This window comes from Arabidopsis lyrata, assembly GCF_000004255.2.
Source record: "Arabidopsis lyrata subsp. lyrata unplaced genomic scaffold ARALYscaffold_6, whole genome shotgun sequence".
Taxonomy (NCBI): domain Eukaryota; kingdom Viridiplantae; phylum Streptophyta; class Magnoliopsida; order Brassicales; family Brassicaceae; genus Arabidopsis; species Arabidopsis lyrata.
In genome coordinates this window covers 14,265,079-14,284,139 of record NW_003302550.1, presented here as the reverse complement: position 1 = coordinate 14,284,139, position 19,061 = coordinate 14,265,079, and the positions used below count along the sequence as shown (strand labels likewise).

General features: G+C 40.5%; 1 protein-coding gene across 1 annotated transcript; it reads right to left on the bottom strand.

Moving 5' to 3' along the window:
- Positions 1 to 2,795: 2,795 nt before the first annotated feature.
- On the bottom strand, positions 2,796 to 5,189 carry LOC110227376. Its single transcript, XM_021021462.1, has 5 exons — positions 4,733 to 5,189; positions 4,291 to 4,495; positions 3,794 to 4,197; positions 3,577 to 3,704; positions 2,796 to 3,482 (listed from the first exon to the last, which is right to left on the bottom strand). The coding sequence occupies exons 1-5, from the start codon at positions 5,187 to 5,189 to the stop codon at positions 2,796 to 2,798; spliced, it is 1,881 nt and encodes a 626-aa protein (XP_020877121.1).
- Between the last annotated feature and the right edge of the window lie 13,872 nt (positions 5,190 to 19,061).

Sequence of the window (19,061 nt, the reverse complement as noted above, 5' to 3'; positions counted from 1 at the left end):
AATCGAGCTCGACCTGTCGGAAGTTTGATTCAGTTTATTAAAGAGCTCGATCTTTACCAGTACGGAGTTCGCTCTTATTCAACATATAGTTCGCATAAAAGAAGGCCGAAGCGAGGAGAATATTGCTCGAGGTTTGCGGCAGCGTCAAGACGCAGGAGTTCGGAGTCAACAAGAAAGGGTTCGGAAGATCCATGCGAAGCCCAAGATAGTTCAAATTCAAGCCGTTTCGGTCAAATTGTAACCTACATGATTAATGCGGATCAATGCAATTATGAGTAGTAAATGACCGCATTGATCATGTTTTCTCTATAAAAGCAACCTCAAACGCGTGTGTTTGGGGAGAGAACAACTTTTTCCTCTTACGATCAAGCAATACAACATACTTTTTCTTTTACAATTTTGCAAGGCTTTTTACTATTTTATTCTTTCCAAGTTCTTTCGCTTTATTTAGTTTCTTGGTTACTTCCCTTTTCAATTCCATATTTTCATTTGTTGATTTTAGAGCTTTTCTCCACAAAAATACTTAAAGACAATCGAGTGTGAATCCTACATCCACATTTTGGCGCCGCCTGTGGGGAGTTACCGCAAAACTCTTTGATCTCAAAATCTCTCTTTTTCAAACCAAGAAACTATGGCTGATCAGCAAGCTTTGAGCAATGCAATTGCCTTGCTTACTCAGTCAACCACTGATCTGACCAATTAGATGAGTACACTTGCTAGTGCCAACGCCACTTTTGGTGAAAGGTTAAACTCAATCGAGCAAACTTTAACGAGTGTTCAAAATACTCAAACAAATTTGTCAAACGCGCAGAACGTTGTTTCAAGCCGTTTAGATAATTTGTCCTCAGCACAAACGACAGCGTATTAGCGCAGGCTATTCCAAACTCCCACACTAAACAGATCCGGGAGCACTCAAACTCCTCCTACGGGCCGTCCTGCTAGTACTAGCAATCAGACAACTGTAGAAGATGGGTCCAATCCAACCGGGGATGAAAATCCCCAAAATCACTACGTTTAGCAATAACAAAAAGAAGTTAATCACTAGGATGGAAAATACCTTATTGATAAACTCCTCAGCCTTAACACGATCTTGAGGCAACAATCTCTCGATTAGAACGATCGGAACCTGAATGCTAGTTCCCTTCTTCAATATTTGTGAATCTTTTGGTTTGCCGGACTCTCCTGCTCTTATAAGCTCGATGTCCGACGTCCTCGAAGGATCAGCACTCATCACTTTGAACAAGTCTGAAGGATTCTCTGATGAGTTACCTCCCTTGAACATTTTTGTAGAATTGTTGTTGAAATTCAATGACAGACTACACCCACTTTATAATCGAAAAATTATTCGATTGCATTTAAGAGGATTAATTGACGATTTCCCAAATCTGAAATTACGACTTCCATTGAAAATGTAATCGAGTTAATTACTAATTATATTCCCTAGATTAAACGCATTAAATGAGATTTGAATAAATCGGCGAATTTAGAGCGAAAGGGAAAATGTAATTAATGTTGCTGGGTTTCAAGACCAGTGACATTTTACAAACATAAATAGGAAAGTGTTCGATCAAAAGTCTTCGCCCTATAATGACTCCAGCGAGGTGGAAGATCCCGAACAGCTTTCCGAGGATAGCCCCTCGTCAGAAGATAAATCAAAAGGGCCAGAGAAGTCATCAACAATTTTCGTCTCCGGTTCCTCTTTTTCTTCAGTTCTTAACATCAGAAGTCTCCGGAACTCTGACGAACATTAAACGAAAGAGGACCCACCACTGGTCGCCAAGGATAAACGATGAAATTTATCTAGTATGCAGAGGAATCTTCGGAGGCAAGTAGGCATTATGGCCACGATGTCTAGACCATTCCTCTCCCATTCGTGCGGCTCAGATTCCAAGCGAAGGATCTCTCTTTCCATCCTCTTTATTCGCTCATCAAGAGCACGGCGCCTCCTTCCGATTCTTTGTCTCTTATCACATAAAGCTTTGTGTCTCCCGACGATCTGTTTGAACGAACATTTCGTCAAATGACCAAAAGAAAAGAAGTTATAGTTTTATGAGAAGACTAAGAGTTAGAAAAGGAACCTTTTCCAGGAAGTCGTAACATTTAACCCTTTCCTTCCCTGTTCGGAAATGAAAAAACGTCGGGTGAATAACTCCCTTTGGAGAGAATCCGTCTTCGGACTCAAACAATGGGTTCCTACTTGAAGTTGTTATTCTTGAGCTTGATCTGAAAGAAGACAGCGGCATCTTTTCAAGTTTTTTCTTATAATGAACTATGGTCATCTTTCGGAATCCCTTTTAAAGGAGAAAGGGGTTCAGATTTCTAGAAAAAATTATATATTGTTGGCCTGTTGGAGCAGGCTTCAGATCCAATTAAAACGCGGCCCAGCGATTCCGAAGCCATCATGGGCAACGATCGAAATCATTGCCCGGTCGTATTTATGACAAAATTCTCATGAATTATAAATCTTATCCCTCGATATAAAAAGAAAACTTAAGCCGAGCTCCATCCTCGCCTTCGAGAGGCCGAGGAAAAATACTTATTAAGATTTTTTCTTTAAAAAAGGCAAGTGAGCTTAATCAGCTCATCTCTCACAATTTATAAAACCTCTTTGGCAGGCTAGGACTTGCAAACCTAGAATCGTGTCCAAACGTTTTTGCTAAAAAAAAAAAAAATAATCATATGCCAGAGCATGTACATGGTTGTGTTCGGTCACACTAGTTGAACCAAATATTTCCGTCAAACGGAACAATCCTCATGGACTCAACAAAACAATTCTTAAAAAAAAAAAAACGTTCCTACTCCTCTAGAGAACCCTCATGTGGCCGAGAACCTTCACCTACCTCAAATTGAGATGGGGAATCTCCAAATACCAAAGAAAATTGTTTCAAATCGAGAGTAGGACGGGAAGCCGAGGATAGCTCGGACTCAACCATAGCGAGTTCGGCAGCAACTTCGCTCCTCTCGTTCTCAAACGAAACTCTCCCAGCCTCTAGTTCCTTAATCAGGTCTAGATTGCTCTTCAGTTCGGCTCGATCTGTTAGAAGTTTAGTCCAGACCTCTTCGTCCTTGATGAACTTCATGACAGATTGAATAAGTTGCCTACCGAATCCCCTCATCTCTTCTCGAGCATTATGTTCGGCCTCAGCGATATTGCGATCCCTGTTCCTAGTTAAAAGCTCGATCTCTTGATTTGCTTCTTCGAACAAAGCCGTATTCTCCTCTAGCTCAGCCTCCAAGCGAAGAGTATTAGCCCTTGCAGAATCTCTTTCAGCATTCGCAATTCTAATGCGTTGCTCGTTAGCTGCCAGAGTCTTCTTCATATTTTCAACAGATAACTCGAGTGCTTTTTCCCGCTTAAGTCGCTCGGATTGGTTGGCTAATCTGAAGTCGTCAACCTCCTTCTTAGCCTTTGTGGTCTCTCTCTTCTCTTGATGAAGAAGGTTCTCATAATGGAAGATCATTCCATTAGTCTCCATAAACGCCTTCGGAGTAAAAAAAAAAACAAAACAACGTGTCGTTTAGACGAGAAGCTTTTACCTAAGGAAGGGAAGTTATCATAATCTAAAAGATCCGAACCTGGGATAGGTAGCAAGCTCGATTGGCGAACATCTGACAGATTTCCGGCCTCCAAACCGAAAAAGGAGGAAGGGACGCCCCTTCCCTGGTTTGGAAACTTCGGAAGATGTCTCCAATCTCTTCTCCGCCTGCGAAGCAGAGGAGAATAGCAGATTAATAAAATAAATGCAATCTGCAGCAATTTTTGCTAATGCTCGCTTTCTAAGTAAAAACTTACCTGAAATCGAAGTAGGTAAAGGATTTTGAGTCCTAACACTCAATCCTTGAGATAGGGGAGCCTCCGGTCTCGGCTCATCTATTTCCTCTGAAATTACTCTGTCTCCCGGAAGAGAGAGCTCGGAGTTAAAAGGTTCTGAAGAAGGATAAACAGAACGTAGAGGGCTAGAGACTCGTGGTGGAGAACTTAATCTCACGGTTTTAAGTCTCTCGTTTGATGGATTATCGGAATCAGGAGCCTTCCTCTTTGTACGAGGAGAGGAGGTTATTTCTCCCTCACACCCTGGTTCGGGAGGGCAAATTGCGGTGGCAACTGGAGGGTCGTTAAGGATCTCGGCTCCATGAGTATCCACCGCGGCTGACAGGGCTGCTTCTAACGAACTGTCATCAACCAAAAGGGTCTTCCTGTGGAAGTTACCAACCCTGGAGATTGCAGCTATCCGTTTCTTTTTTCCAATTTCGGATAGCTGATCCTTAAGAGCCTTGACTTCAGCCTACATCTTTCTTTTATCTCGAGCATTCAGGCTCGAGACGTCTTTCTCCTCGGGAGGAAGATCGAGGGGATGAGTCAGACCATCTTTAATGGCGAGCCCCGCTTTATGAATGCGTTGAAGGGTGAAGGAATTCCAATTTGTTTCACCCTCGGAAACGATTCGAAAGAAGGACAAGAAGTCAACGGTTGGGCGGGGGATCGTCTGGTTCCCTGAAACAAAGTACTGGGTTAAGAATTCTATCACTTTAACATAATACAGTGGAAATTAGTAAAGGTTGGATTTTAAACCAAGTTTAGCCGACCAATTGGCAAGAAGAAGACTGGAAAGACCTTGAACGGAATGGGGATTGACTCGGAAAAAGAACCAGTATTTCCTCCAAGGCCCATCATTCGAGGGCATTCTGTCGATCAGGTTACGGTCAAGGTTAGGGTTTATAGAAAAAATACCCGCTGCTGCGGATTCGCGGGCTCGAAATAGCCCTAAGAGTTCGCTAGTAGAGAGGGAAAACCCTGCTTCTGCCGAAACAGTCAGGATGCTCAGAACGTATCGAAGAAAGTTGGGAGCCATTTGAGGAAAGGCAATCCCTAGGTGGAGGAGGTATAAAATAAGAACTTCCGGTACGGGAAAAAACAAACCACAACATTTGAAATAGACTTCGTACGCACAACAGTAACCCTCTCGCACCACTTCCGGAGACTCGTTGGGTCTAGGAAGAGAGAATTCAATTTCCTGGGGGATGTTACAAAGGCGGCGAAGAGCGCCAAGGGAAGCAGAGGTCGACTGAGATCTGAAATGCGGACCAAATTTGTCTCCCCTTTGGGTGAAGACTTCATCCCCTCTGTGAACAGGGATTCCTTGACTGTCATCTTCATTGTCCGAAACATAGATAGCTGGAGAAGACATCTTTTACTAAGAGGTTTCTCTTTTTCTGGTTTGGTAAAAGCTTTAGGGGTAAAAGTACGCTGCTGTAAAAGCCGTCATTCCATTTAACCTTATTTAGCGGAAAACCGCCTCGAGAATATTGGGAAGTGGGACAGTTTTCCCCGTAGTATTAATATAAAATTAAGAAATTAATGATGACGGTTGTCAGGGAAATCAAATCATCTGATTATCTGAGATCAGCGTAATAGCGAAAAACATGGAGTAATTCCGGAATGTTAAAGATCTCGAGTCATTAATTACAGTTTACTTAAGTCTTCCAAGCAGAGCACTCAGCTCGCAAGACTTGGGGGGCTAAATGTTGGGGTCGGATCCCACACATCTTCGGTAGGATCCACTTCGATCTGTCCACGTCATTATTACATAATAATCCTCTTGGATTTCTAGATGTTTCATTGCGAGAATCGAGCTCGACCTGTCGGAAGTTCGATTCAGTTTATTAAAGAGCTCGATCTTTACCAGTACGGAGTTCGCTCTTATTCAACATATAGTTCGCATAAAAGAAGACCGAAGCGAGGAGAATATTGCTCGAGGTTCGCGGCAGCGTCAAGACGCAGGAGTTCGGAGTCAACACGAAAGGGTTCGGAAGATCCACGCGAAGCCCAAGATAGTTCAAATTCAAGCCGTTTCGGTCAAATTGTAACCTACATGATTAATGCGGATCAATGCAATTATGAGCAGTAAATGACCGCATTGATCATGTTTTCTCTATAAAAACAACCTCAAACGCGTGTGTTTGGGGAGAGAACAACTTTTTCCTCTTACGATCAAGCAATACAACATACTTTTTCTTTTACAATTTTGTCGGGCTTTTTACTATTTTATTCTTTCCAAGTTCTTTTGCTTTATTTAGTTTCTTGGTTACTTCCCTTTTCAATTCCATATTTTCATTTGTTGATTTTAGAGTTTTTCTCCACAAAAATACTTAAAGACAATCGAGTGTGAATCCTACATCCACAATTGTGTTCCCAAAAAGGGAGGTATGACAGTCATTAAAAATATTAAAGACGAATTGGTACCCACTAGGACCATAACAGGACATAGGATGTGTATCGACTATAGGAAGCTTAATGCAGCCTATAGGAAAGACCACTTCCCATTACCTTTTATTGACCAAATTCTAGAGAGATTAGCAAACCACCCTTACTATTGTTTTCTAGATGGTTACAGCGAATTCTTTCAAATTCCTATCCACCCAAACGATCAAGAGAAAACCACCTTCACCTGTTCTTATAGGACCTTTGCTTATAAGCGAATGCCTTTTGGGCTCTGCAACGCACCTGCTACTTTTCAGCAGTGTATGACTTCTATTTTCTCCGATTTGATAGAGAAGACGGTTGAGGTGTTCATTGATGATTTTTCCTTGTATGGCTCTTCCTTCTCCTCCTGTTTGTTAAACTTGTGCAGGGTACTCAAGAGATGTGAGGACACAAACCTGGTGCTGAACTGGGAGAAATGCCACTTCATGGTTAGAGAAGGCATCGTTTTGGGACACAAGATTTCAGAGAAAGGGATAGAAGTTGATAAGTCTAAGGTTGATGTGATGATGCAGTTGCAGCCACCAAAGACTGTCAAAGACATCAGGAGTTTTCTTGGGCATGCAGGATTTTACAGAAGATTCATCAAGGATTTCTCCAAGCTGGCCAGACCACTCACCAGATTGTTGTGTAAGGAAACCGAGTTCACATTTAATGAAGAATGTTTGATAGCCTTTAAGTTGATCAAGGAAGCTTTGGTTACTGCTCCCATAGTCCAAGCTCCAAACTAGGACTACCCGTTTGAGATCATGTGTGATGCCTCAGATTATGCAGTAGGGGCAGTTTTGGGCCAGAGGATTGATAAGAAGCTGCATGTGATCTACTACGTGAGCAGAACGATGGATGATGCACAAGTAAGGTATGCAACTACTGAGAAGGAACTGTTGGCTGTGGTATTCGCATTCGAGAAATTTAGGAGCTACCTGGTAGGTTCTAAGGTGACAGTCTACACTGATCATGCCGCTCTGAGGTATATCTATGCGAAGAAGGATACCAAGCCTAGGCTGCTGAGATGGATCTTATTGCTCCAAGAGTTTGACATGGAGATAGTAGATAAGAAGGGGATTGAAAACAGTGTAGCTGACCATCTGTCTAGAATGAGAATTGAAGACGAGGTCCCTATTGATGACTCTATGCCAGAAGAACAGCTAATGGCAATCAAATAGCTGAACGAGAGCGCTCAAATTCTGAAATCACTCGATCAAGCATGTGCAATAGAAGATAAGCTTCTGTGGTATGCTGATCACGTCAACTACTTGGTGAGTGGTGAAGAGCCTCCAAATATGTCGAGCTATGAGAAGAAGAAGTTCTTTAAAGATATTAACCATTTCTACTGGGATGAGCCTTATCTCTACACTCTCTACAAAGATAAGATCTACAGGCGATGCGTCTCAGAAGATGAAACTGAAGGTATCCTGCTGCATTGTCATGGCTCTGCCTATGGTGGCCACTTCGCAACATTCAAGACAATATCAAAAGTCCTTCGAGCAGGTTTTTGGTGGCCAACAATGTTCAAAGACGCTCAAGATTTTGTCTTGAAATGTGATTCATGTCAAAGGAAGGGAAACATCAGCAGAAGAAATGAGATGCCTCAGAATCCGATCTTGGAAGTTGAGATTTTTGATGTATGGGGAATAGATTTTATGGGTCTGTTTCCTTCTTCATACGGAAACAAGTACATACTGGTCGCAGTGGACTATGTATCAAAAAGGGTCGAAGCCATAGCTAGTCCCACCAATGATGCAAGAGTTGTGTTGAAGCTGTTCAAGGCCATTATCTTCCCGAGATTTGGGGTTCACAGGGTTGTAATCAGTGACGGGGGGGAAACATTTTATCAACAAGGTTTTTGAGAACCTTCTGAAGAAGCATGGAGTAAAGCACAAGGTAGCCACTCCTTATCATCCACAGACAAGCGGGCAGGTGGAAATCTCCAACAGGGAGATAAAAGCAATTCTAGAAAAGACTGTTGGGATTACAAGGAAAGATTGGTCTGCAAAGCTCGATGACGTGCTATGGACTTACAGAACAGCTTTCACGACCCCTATCAGCACAACTCCTTTCAACCTTCTCTATGTAAAATCATGTCACCTACCTGTTGAGCTGGAGTATAAATCTAGGTGGGCAGTTAAACTCCTGAACTTCGACATTAAAACCGCTGAGGAGAAGCAGTTGATCCAACTGAATGATCTCAATGAGATTCTCTTAGAAGCTTATGAGAGCTCCAGAATCTACAAGGAGAGAACTAAGTCTTTCCATGACAAGAAGATAATCTCAAAGGATTTTAAGGTTGGTGATCAAGTGTTGCTGTTCAATTCCCGCCTGAGGCTCTTTCTAGGCAAGCTCAAGTCTAGATGGTCTGGTCCTTTCTGTGTTACTGAAGTCCGACCTTATGGTGCTATCACTCTAGCTGGAAAGAATAGAGATTTTACAGTCAATGGCCAGAGGCTCAAGAAATACATGGCAGATCAAGTCATTCCAGAAGGAACTTCTGTTCCTTTGGAGGAGCCTCTAAATGCCTAATAAGTGTGAGGAGTCAGGCTAGAGACTTAAAACAAGCTCACTTGGGAGGAAGTCCCACGTCTATCTTATACATATTTTTATTTTTCCTTGTTGTTTTTAATGCATTTTGGTAGTGTTTTCAGGGGATAAGTGTGAAGAGCTGAGTGAAGTGAATTCTGGCTCTGAATGAGCATCAGTATACTTGACCACAAAAGAGATCACTCGACCGCGGTGCTGGCCGCAACAGAGGAGAAGAGGTCGAGTATCCACGCGGAGTTGGAACCGAGACAGGTAAAGGAGATTCTTCAATGGCTTGGCAGGAATCGCAGGCGGGCATTGATGATCACATCCGCTCCTTCTTCCATTAAGGTAAGCACCTCACTTCAACACTGTACATTACCATCTCCTGTTTTGTTTCTGTGATGTTTTTGTCCTGAGTACTCTCTTCCAAATTTGGTCACACAGAGGACTGTGTGATTTAAGTTTGGGGGAGGGCTCAGGAAGTGTTTGTGAACTGATGTGTCTATTTTGTTCTTATCTTAAAATTTTTGCATTGTACATACTCTTGAGTCTGCATTCATCTAAGGCATAGAAAAACCATAAAAATTTGAAAATTTTTAGAAAATTTATCCCACAAAAACAGAGTGTTCATGTAGTTGCATTTTCATTTAGGATTGAGTCTATGATGTTTCATATAGGATTGTTGCATATGCATAGGGGATTATGATGAGATAGCCTTGTAAGCATGTTGGTTCACTAGATAGACTCAATGCCCTCGTTGCTAGTTGTCTGATGCATAGTCAATGAAATTGAAGTAAAACTGCACCATGTCTTGAATGCTCTACTCGATCACACTGTCATGATTTGATACCATTCCCTATCAATTTGAACCTGAATCTGTTTACAATTATCATGTCTTAGCATCAAATTTGAACTCATGGATACCATATACATACTTGGGTTTTCTTTCAACTTTTCCCCAGCCTTGCTAACCCAAGTAGCTACTTCCACCATAGGAGCAGTTTCCCTAGCCCTTAACCAAACCTTTCTTTTAAGCTATGTTATATCTCGTGTGTGAGTGTGAGGCCTATTTCAGGATTGAGCTTGGTAGAAAGTGTTAGGTTTGAGCTGACAAGAGTAGTGTCTCATGTAGTTCTAGTCCATGTTTTCTTGACTAGATAGGACTAGGTGGGAGTCTATTTTTGGGTGGGGATCGAGTATATGAGAAAAAGAAGGAAAAGGTTGATGTTTTTAGGGGAAGGAAGTTGAGAAATAAGTTAGTCTACTAATGGATTTTGGGGAACTAAAAGTCGAATGAATAGGCTCTGTAAAAAAAGAAAGCAAAAGTCTAGAAAAGTCTTTATCATAAGAAGATAACAAGAGCCATAATTGTCAAAGAAAGCCAAAATCCACTAGGTCCATCAAAGTAAAAGAAAACTTCTCCCTAGAACAGAGTCAGAGAAAAAGAAAGAGTGACTTGATCTAAGATAGGAATGAGAAAAATGCCTTGAGTGCAAAGGGTAGAACTAAGATCATCTTCTGGGCTTGAGGGTAGTACCATCTGCTGGTGTATACACGGATTATGTTTTTGGGTAGATGAGATACTATTCTTGTATGCATAGGTTGGCTCTTACCTTTAGCATTCTCCTAAAGCTCAGTCCATTTCTTTTGAGAGTCCCATGTTACTAAACTTGAACCACCTTAAAGGGACTGGCTTTGTCTCCTAACCTTCACCTTAGCCAAATGAGTTCATTGATGGTGCATTGCTTGATTCACGTTCCGAAACTAATGAATGTTAAAGGGATTGGTCGATTTGAAAGCATGTGTAGGTCGAGTATAATAGTCGGATTGAATCATAACAAGGCATGGCTAACGTTTTTGAGTAGAGTTCGATCATATCGCATCCTAGAACTACCAACTTGGACCTTGATTTTATCTGTTTTATCTGATGCTTTGGTTCTAAATCCCCACCTTCAAACCTCTCCTTCATCTTGTGTTTACTTGTTTGCTTGAGGGCAAACAAAGACTAAGTTTGGGGGAGTTGATATGTCTATAATTTGCATGTTTTACACATCCATTTATCACCATTTTGAGTCTAGTTTAATTTCGTTCATCTTTCATAGCATTTATCATCGTTTTGTAACCTTTGCATGTTTAGGTGTGTCTAGCGTTAGTCTTGCATGCATTTTGCATTCTAGAGTTGTTTCAGGTGCTTTGGAGCTATTGGTGTTCAAAAAGAGGAAAAATAGAGCTGAAAGTCACATTTCGACCAATCTACTCGATCACTAGTAGCAGAGAGGGAAAAAGTCAGCTCAGTAGTCCATCCAGACTGTTATACTCGATCGCTGAGGAAGAGGAGCAGTCCATCCAGACTGTTATACTCGATCACAGAGGAAGAGGAGCAGTCCATCCTGACAGTTCACAGTTCTACTCGATCACAAAGAAGAGAAGGCAGTCCATCCTGACAGTCTACCCATATACTCGATCAACAGGAGAGAAGAAGCAGTCCAGATCATGTCATCAACCAACCTACTCGATCACCACCTCGACCCTCTGATCAATCCGCACTCAACCAGACAACCTGAGTATAGGAAAGAGAAGAGGAGAGAAGGAACCACTTGATCGCGGCTTCGATTCACGCTCGACCATGAAGCCCACTTTGAGCCCATATACTAGATCACATCGTCCGTGGGCATGTTAAGTGGACTCGAAGCCCACTTTCTTATCTTTGTCGTTGTTGTTATAAATAAGTCTATAAGGGTTTCCCCTGAGACAGACCTGATACACGAGACCTAGTACCGATTTCTGAATACTGCTTTGTTTATGGTAGTTGCTTTTGTTTCTGCAACTTTGTATTTTCGATTCTTCTAAGTTATTAAGATTTGGCTTTCATTCCTTTGTTCATTTCTGTTTCATTTTCCTTTAATCTTTCAAGTTTTGCAATCATCAATCGTTTCTATGTCTTTGACCATGTTGTCTGAGTAGTGACTAGAATTTCTAAAGATGGGATAGAGTAGTTGTGAGACCCTTAGTCGATTCTGATGGTTAAGTGTAAATTTATTGAATCCCTTCTGGATTAGTTGTGTTTACTGCTTATTCTGTCTGATCAACTGGAATTCGATCCAAAGCATTCCCGCACCCATAAGGTGTTCGATGGAATGCTTGATCCACTAATTCCAGTGATAATCATCTCTATCCCAAGGGATTGGCCGTTTAGAGCGGTTATTGACTTTAACAGTCGGTTCTTATTGCCTGCATAGTTAGATTCCGTTATTGCCTTTTACTACTTTCTGCATCAATCACTATGACTGTTAGAAAAACAACCAAATTCTGTTTGGCTTGACTTAGTGATTTCTGATCATATCTCATTTGTTTGCATCACACCTAAAGTGGATTGACACTATAGTACTACAACGACATGATAGTGCTTTAGGATAATTGATCTGAAAAAACCTATTATCAATAGCCGATTCAAAGTTAATGTTGTCTCCATCAATGATCCTGGTTGCTTCGATGCAAAGGGGGAGGAAGTTGGCATCCTTAGTCGAAGGATGCTCAAACTTGTAGATGTGCATGTTTCCAACCATTTGATGGTCAAGCATGTGTGCCAGCCTTAGATGGTCGACGTCCATAACCTTTGGCTCAATCTCATCCAATAGCAGCGGTACTTCACAAGCAATAAATATCAGTGTCACCACACCGCCTACACATAATACTCCTCTCGCTCTCTTGTTGTTGTTTGTCACATCCCTTTTTCTTATGACCACACAGGTGGTTCAAGAGATACAAAGATGGAGGCGTGTCACTCAAGTCGCCTCTTAAGACTTTCCCATTTTTGGTGTGGGTGAGTGTCTATCACCTTCATGTCACCGTTGGTGACTGTCCCCGTGATTTACGTGGTATAGAAGACATTTGCCACGGCTCGCTGGAAGTAACGGATCACAGGGCTGCGAATATAATTGCTCTTTGATCTTGAGGAGTTCAAAGGGGCATTGCTCCCAATGGTAAGCCACAACTCTTTCAACACGTTCCTGCTGAACTTCGGTTTGGTCCCCATTCCATTGGGAAAGCCAAGCAAACCCTCCAATCTCTTGATAGACAACACGTAGTCCTTTCCGTTAATGGAGAAACACAAGTACTCGAGCCCTTCTCCTTCTAGTTCTTCCTCTGTCATCCCTTGGAAAAGCTCCACTTGAAGGGTGGAGAGAAACTGGATTGTTTCATCTTCGTAGGCGACATATGGGTATGACATGAGGGTGTCCAGGTGACACTTCTCAAAAAGATGTTGCACATCATCAATGATGCCAAGCTCAGCCATTGTTTGAGGGCAAGGGTATCTTGTTCCCCAAAAATTGTGCTTCTTGAAGAGCTTGATGTACTCTTCATGAGTGAACCCATCTTCTTTATTCAGCGGCTTAGTAGCCCTTGGAGTTGGTTCAGGCACATAGTCTTCCTCAATGTCTTTGTCTATGAGCTGGTACTGCTCACTCATAGCTCTCTTGCCCCTTGCTATCTCAGCTCTTCTTTGATTTTGGGCAACAACTTAGTCCATCTCTTCTCTAAACCGTGTGTATTCACGCTCTTCTCTTTTTAGCCTAGATGACCAAGATTCAGCTTCATCGATGGTGTAGTCAGCATCCATGGAAGCGACGTGGTTGTAGGAACTCAGGGTGAAGCTGAGAAGGATATGAACTCACAAATAAAGTTCAGTAGGTTAGTGAAATCAAAGAGAAGGAGATAACACCAAGGTGATCGAGTATTATCAAGAAGAGAAGAGTGAATGAAGAGTGAAATGAGAGTTGAAATCGTTTTTAAAGATATGAATAAGAGAAGGAAGCTAGAGAGATAGCAAGTAGAATCGTGAATGAGAGAAGTAAAGAGAGAGAGGTGGTACTTAGCTTGTTTTGCGATTTTGAAACATGTGGATGAGAGAAGTTGGCCTTTCACTTGTGGATGAGAATGCTTGTCTCCTCAAGTTGCCCCTTCAAATTGGCTCTTCCAATTGTTGACCAAGGAGACAAGGAGACAAGGCATGAGATTCTCTTGCTTTAGTATATGTCCAATGGATAATGAGGTGTAGAGGAGACAAGGTAGGACACAGTTCCATTAGCATGAGTGGAAGACTTCTCTTATTTGACTTAAGAATCTCGAAACCAAGGTGTTTTCTCTTGTTACTCGATCGCTTCTTCATATGCCATGCAATCCCTTGTGATCGAGTGGCTTGTGTGATTTTCAGAAATTTTTGAAACAAACTCCCCAAAGTCTCACGCTCATACTCGATCAACCAGTTTGCCAACCATACCAAATGGGCGATCGAGTACAATGTCAAAAATTAAAAAAAAAATTTGCGTGATTATATCATACTCGATCGCAACTTCTCATTACCATGCAGCCCCTTGTGATCGAGTGTGATGTTGAAAAATCAAAAATTTGGGAGCAAAAATCACTTTATACTCGATCGTAACTTTTCATTACCATGCACCAACTTGTGATCAAGTAACTTGTTGATTTTCAGAAAATTTTGAAACAAACCACTCAATCTCCTTCCTCTATACTCGATCACACGGTACCCCTGCTATCCCATATGTTGATCGAGTATAATCTTCAATAATGGCTTTAATATCTCGATTTGAGATCTCAACCTGCCCACTTGTCTATTGATGATATGGAGTGGCGAATTTATGCTTCACTCCGTGCTTCTTCAGTAAGTACTCAAAAACTTTGTTGATGAAGTGCGTACCTCCATCACCAATGACCACTCTAGGTACATTAAACCTTGGGAAGAATATAGTTTTGAATAGCTTCAGAACTACCCTTGCAGCATTTGTCGGACTTGCGATGGCTTCGACCCACTTAGACACATAGTCTACTGCTACCAATATGTATTTGTTCCCATAAAAAGAAGGGAATAGTCCCATAAAGTCGATTCCCTAGACATCAAAGATCTCCACTTCAAAGATCGGATTCTGTGGCGGCATCTCATTTCTCCTGTTGATATTACCTTTTCTTTGTCATGAGTCACACCTTCATATGAACTTCTAGGCGTCCTTGAACATTGTTGCCCACCAGAAACCTACTTGCAGGATTTTAGACACTGTCTTGAATGTTGCAAAGTGACCACCATAGATTGAACCATGGCAATGAAGCAAGATGCCTTCTACTTCTTTCTTTGAGACGTATCTTCTGTAGATCTTGTCTTTACAAAGAGTATAGAGAAAGGGTTCATTCCAGTATAAATAGTTTATGTCCTTGAAGAACTTCTTCTTCTCATAACTAGTCAAATTCGGAGGTTCCAAACCACAAGCCAAGTAGTTGACATGATTAGCATATGAGGGAGACTTTCCTTCTTCAAGAGCACATAGTTGGTGGAACTCATCTCTGTTGCAGTGTTAATCAAAAAATTTGACGGCTATAAGTTGTTGTTCAGGCATTGAATCATCAATGGAGATTTTATCATCAACCCTCATCCTTGATAAATGATCTGCTACTCCATTTTCAACACCCTTTTTGTCCACTATCTCTATGTCAAATTCTTGAAGCAGTAGTATCCATCTCAGCAACCTTGGTTTGGTGTCTTTCTTGGCGTAAATGTGCCTCAAGGCTGCATGATCTGTGTAGACTATTACTTTAGAACCAAGTAGCTTCTGGACTTCTCGAATGCACAGACCATTGCCAATAGCTCCTTCTCGATCTGTTGTAGCATACTTCACCTGAGCATCATCTATTATTCTGCTTGCATAATAGATGACATGAAGCTTCTTATCGATCTTCTATCCCAAGACTGCTCCTACTACGTAGTCTGAAGCGTCACACATGATTTCGAATGGATAATCCCAGTTGCGAGCTTGGACTATTGGAGCTGAGATCAGAGCTTCCTTGATATGTTCAAAATCTTTCAGACACTCTTCATCGAAATCAAACTATGTTTCCTTACATAGCAGCTTTGCCAGTTTGGTGAAGTCTTTGATAAACCTTCTATAGAACCCTACATGCCCCAAAAAACTTCTTACATCCTTGACACTCCTTGGTGGTTGCAGCTGCAACATAACCTCAATATTTGCCTTATCAACCTCTATACCCTTCTCTGAGATCTTGTGTTCCAACACTATGCCCTCTTTGACCATGAAGTGACACTTTTCCCAAGTGAGCACCAGTTTTGTCTCCTCACACGTTGAAAGCACCCTACACAGATTTCACAAACAAGAGGAGAAAGAAGAGCCATACACGGAAAAGTCATCCATGAACACCTCAACCATCTCCTCAATTAAATCCGAGAAAATAGAATTTGGTCAATAAGTGGAAGTGGAAAATGATCTTTCCTAGATGCAGCATTCAACTTTCTATAATCAATGCACATTCTATGACCGGTTATAGTTCTAGTGGATATGAGCTCATCTTTATCATTCTTAATAACTGTCATACCTCCTTTCTTAGGGACATAATGAACTGGAGATACTCAAGTGTAATCGGAAATAGGGTAAATTACACCTGCTTCCAGATTAGGATTCAATATCCTTTGAGGTTCAATGCTAGAGTAAGATTCATTTTCAAGGTGAATCTTATGGGTGCATAAACTAGGTGAAATTCCTTTTAATCATCAAGTGATGGTTTCCTATACTTTTCAGTTAGTAAATAGGATATGACCTTGTTCATTGTTTAATTCATCATTTAAAATGACAGGATATGTAGAGTTATCACCCAGAAATGCGTACCTTAGCCCTTTAAGAAGCGACTTTAGTTCAAGTTTTGGTGCCTTGAGTTCAGACCAGTCATCTGATGTTGGAATGACCGGCTCATCAGGGGCATCGAGTGTGTTGGTCGAGTGAGCAGGATGAGCATGTGTTGAACTTTCTTCATTCACTACCATTACTTTTGTTGCTAGCCCATTTCAAATCCTCATAGAAGTTTGGTCCCTCCACTGCTTTATGTGAGTCCAAAAGCTTCTGATAACCCAAGGTCTCCAAATATAGATACCCATCTTCACCATTCTTGGTCAAAGCACTCTGAAGGTGATCTTCTTCCGCTAGTTCCTCCAGTAATTCATCAGCTAACTGATCTATTTCTTCAATCCAGAAGAGTTGATCATCTATAGTAGGCTTCCTCATGGTATCCTTGATGTCAAACGTCATTTTGAAGTCCTTGTCAAGGTTATAGCCCATGTTTAGTTTACCTAGAGCTGTCAAGCGGGTCAAACCCGCCCCGCAGCGGGTTTCAAAATTTTTGACCCGCAAAATCTGCGGGAGAAAATACTAGACCCGCATCCGCCCCGCTTAATTTCGCGGGAGCCGCGGTTAACCCGCAGACTTTTAAAAAAATACTTTTTAAATTATATTTAAAACAATAATATAATTAATAATAATTTTAAATATAAATATACATATTTTTTAAGAAAAAATTAATTTTTTTAATTATTTTATATATATTATGAATTATTTTAATATTTTACAACTATATATTAGATAAATTTATATAAAATTATATATTTTATTTTTTGAAAAACCCGCGGGACCCGCGGGTTTACCCGCAAAAATCCGCAATTTATAAAACCAACACGTACCCGCCCCGCTTTTTTGCATTTTGAAATTTTTAGACCCGCACTCGCCCCGCAGCGGAGCGGGGCCCGCGATCAAACCAAACCAGGTTGCTTAATTCTAGATTTGAGAAAAATAAATGTGATCAGAAATGAAAATTTTGTTTGACATACAAAAGTAAAATATAATTGATACAATAATATTAAACTTATGGTTAGCTTTGGAAATGGCTTTGCTTCAAATTGACAGGCCTATTGTTTACACCCATGGTATCCATGATACTAGGTGCATTAGTTAACCCAAATGGCATGACTAACCATTCATATAGCCCATGTTTAGTTTTAAATGCAGTTTTCCATTCATCACCTTCTTTCATCCTAATTTGATGATGATATCCACTTTTAAGATCAATTTTAGAAAATATGCTAGAACCATGAAACTCATCAAGCATATCATTTAATCTAGGGATAGGATGGCGATACTATCCGTTATGTTGTTGATGGGTTTAATTGAATATAAATGAAAGGGTTTAGAAATCTTCTCCAAATTGTCAAGAAAGATCAATCTCTAATCCCCAAAGGTGATGTCTCTGGGATATTTATACTCAATTATAGAAAATATGAAATAAAACAGGTTAAGGAAAACCGAAACTAGGCGTCAAGACTGGACTGATCGATCCAGTGGGTGGACCGATCGATCCAGCATTGTCTGGAGGTGATTCTCATCTGTCAGAGGGATCCACAAGTGGACCGATCAATCTGGCGTTACTGGTGTCAAACTCTGCAACTGCTTCAAATGCTCGCCAGGATGACCTGTCTTCACTAATTCAGAAATAACTCGTGAATGCACCGTTAGATTTCCTTTATATCACTTGGAAAATCAAGATAAAATCTTTTATCAATATTGTGTCAAAAATTCAGAAAGATCTAACAGTGGAAAGTCCCCTATCTGAGGCCAAACGTTTGATACTTCTAAACGAATCTACATTTCCAAATGAGTTTATATCCCAAAACAGCTTGTTTTCCTCCGAAGCAACCTAAAACCTGAAGAGATTTGATAAAGGACTAAAAAACTCTAAAAATACACTTTGTCTCTATAAAAATTATAAAATGAGAAAGAAAACAATGACTCAAAACCGATAAAAACACAACATATCAAAATTGACTCGGTGCAACAAATATCCAACATTGAATTAATTTTTTTTTGGAAAAAGATGAGAAGATGGTAGATAAATGTTCAAGTGTTCCATGATGCAACATCGCCAAGAGTCTTGTTGACATAATTATATTTAGCATAATATTTATCACATAAACCCAAAAAAAAACATTGCTTTTTATATCCCAATGGAGCCGAAGAAGTGGATAATTGACAAAACAGAAGCTGCAATGGTCGTCCGTGAATGCGAGGTCATCTCGGTTGTAGATATGATTATTTCAAATGCTAAACAATTGTATATGTTTATGTTTGTGTGTACATATGACAATAGTGTTGTACAAATTCATGACAAAGTATTTTGGAATCCTATACTATTATTTGGAAAGTACATAATAAAAAATAACCATACCCTTTGTAAGTAATTACTTAGGAATGCCACTAAAAATAAAATTTCAAAGACCAAATTAATTCAATTCATTAAGGATAAACAAGTCAAATACTAATATATACAATTTAATTAAATTAATAAAACAAAAATACCTTATTAATTTTCAAAAAACGGAATAACCAATCAAAATCAACATATAAGATTTGATATCTAACTTATATTAATT

What these genes read in the sequence shown, in the direction of transcription:
- LOC110227376 (XM_021021462.1), bottom strand. Translation starts at nt 5,189, where the DNA reads ATGTCTTCTCCAGCTATCTATGTTTCGGACAATGAAGATGACAGTCAA. An exon ending in GCTCGAGATAAAAGAAAGAT is followed by an intron (nt 4,198 to 4,290) that starts GTAGGCTGAAGT and finishes TAACTTCCACAG; the next exon opens with GAAGACCCTTTTGGTTGATG. An exon ending in TTTACCTACTTCGATTTCAG is followed by an intron (nt 3,705 to 3,793) that starts GTAAGTTTTTAC and finishes TCTGCTTCGCAG; the next exon opens with GCGGAGAAGAGATTGGAGAC.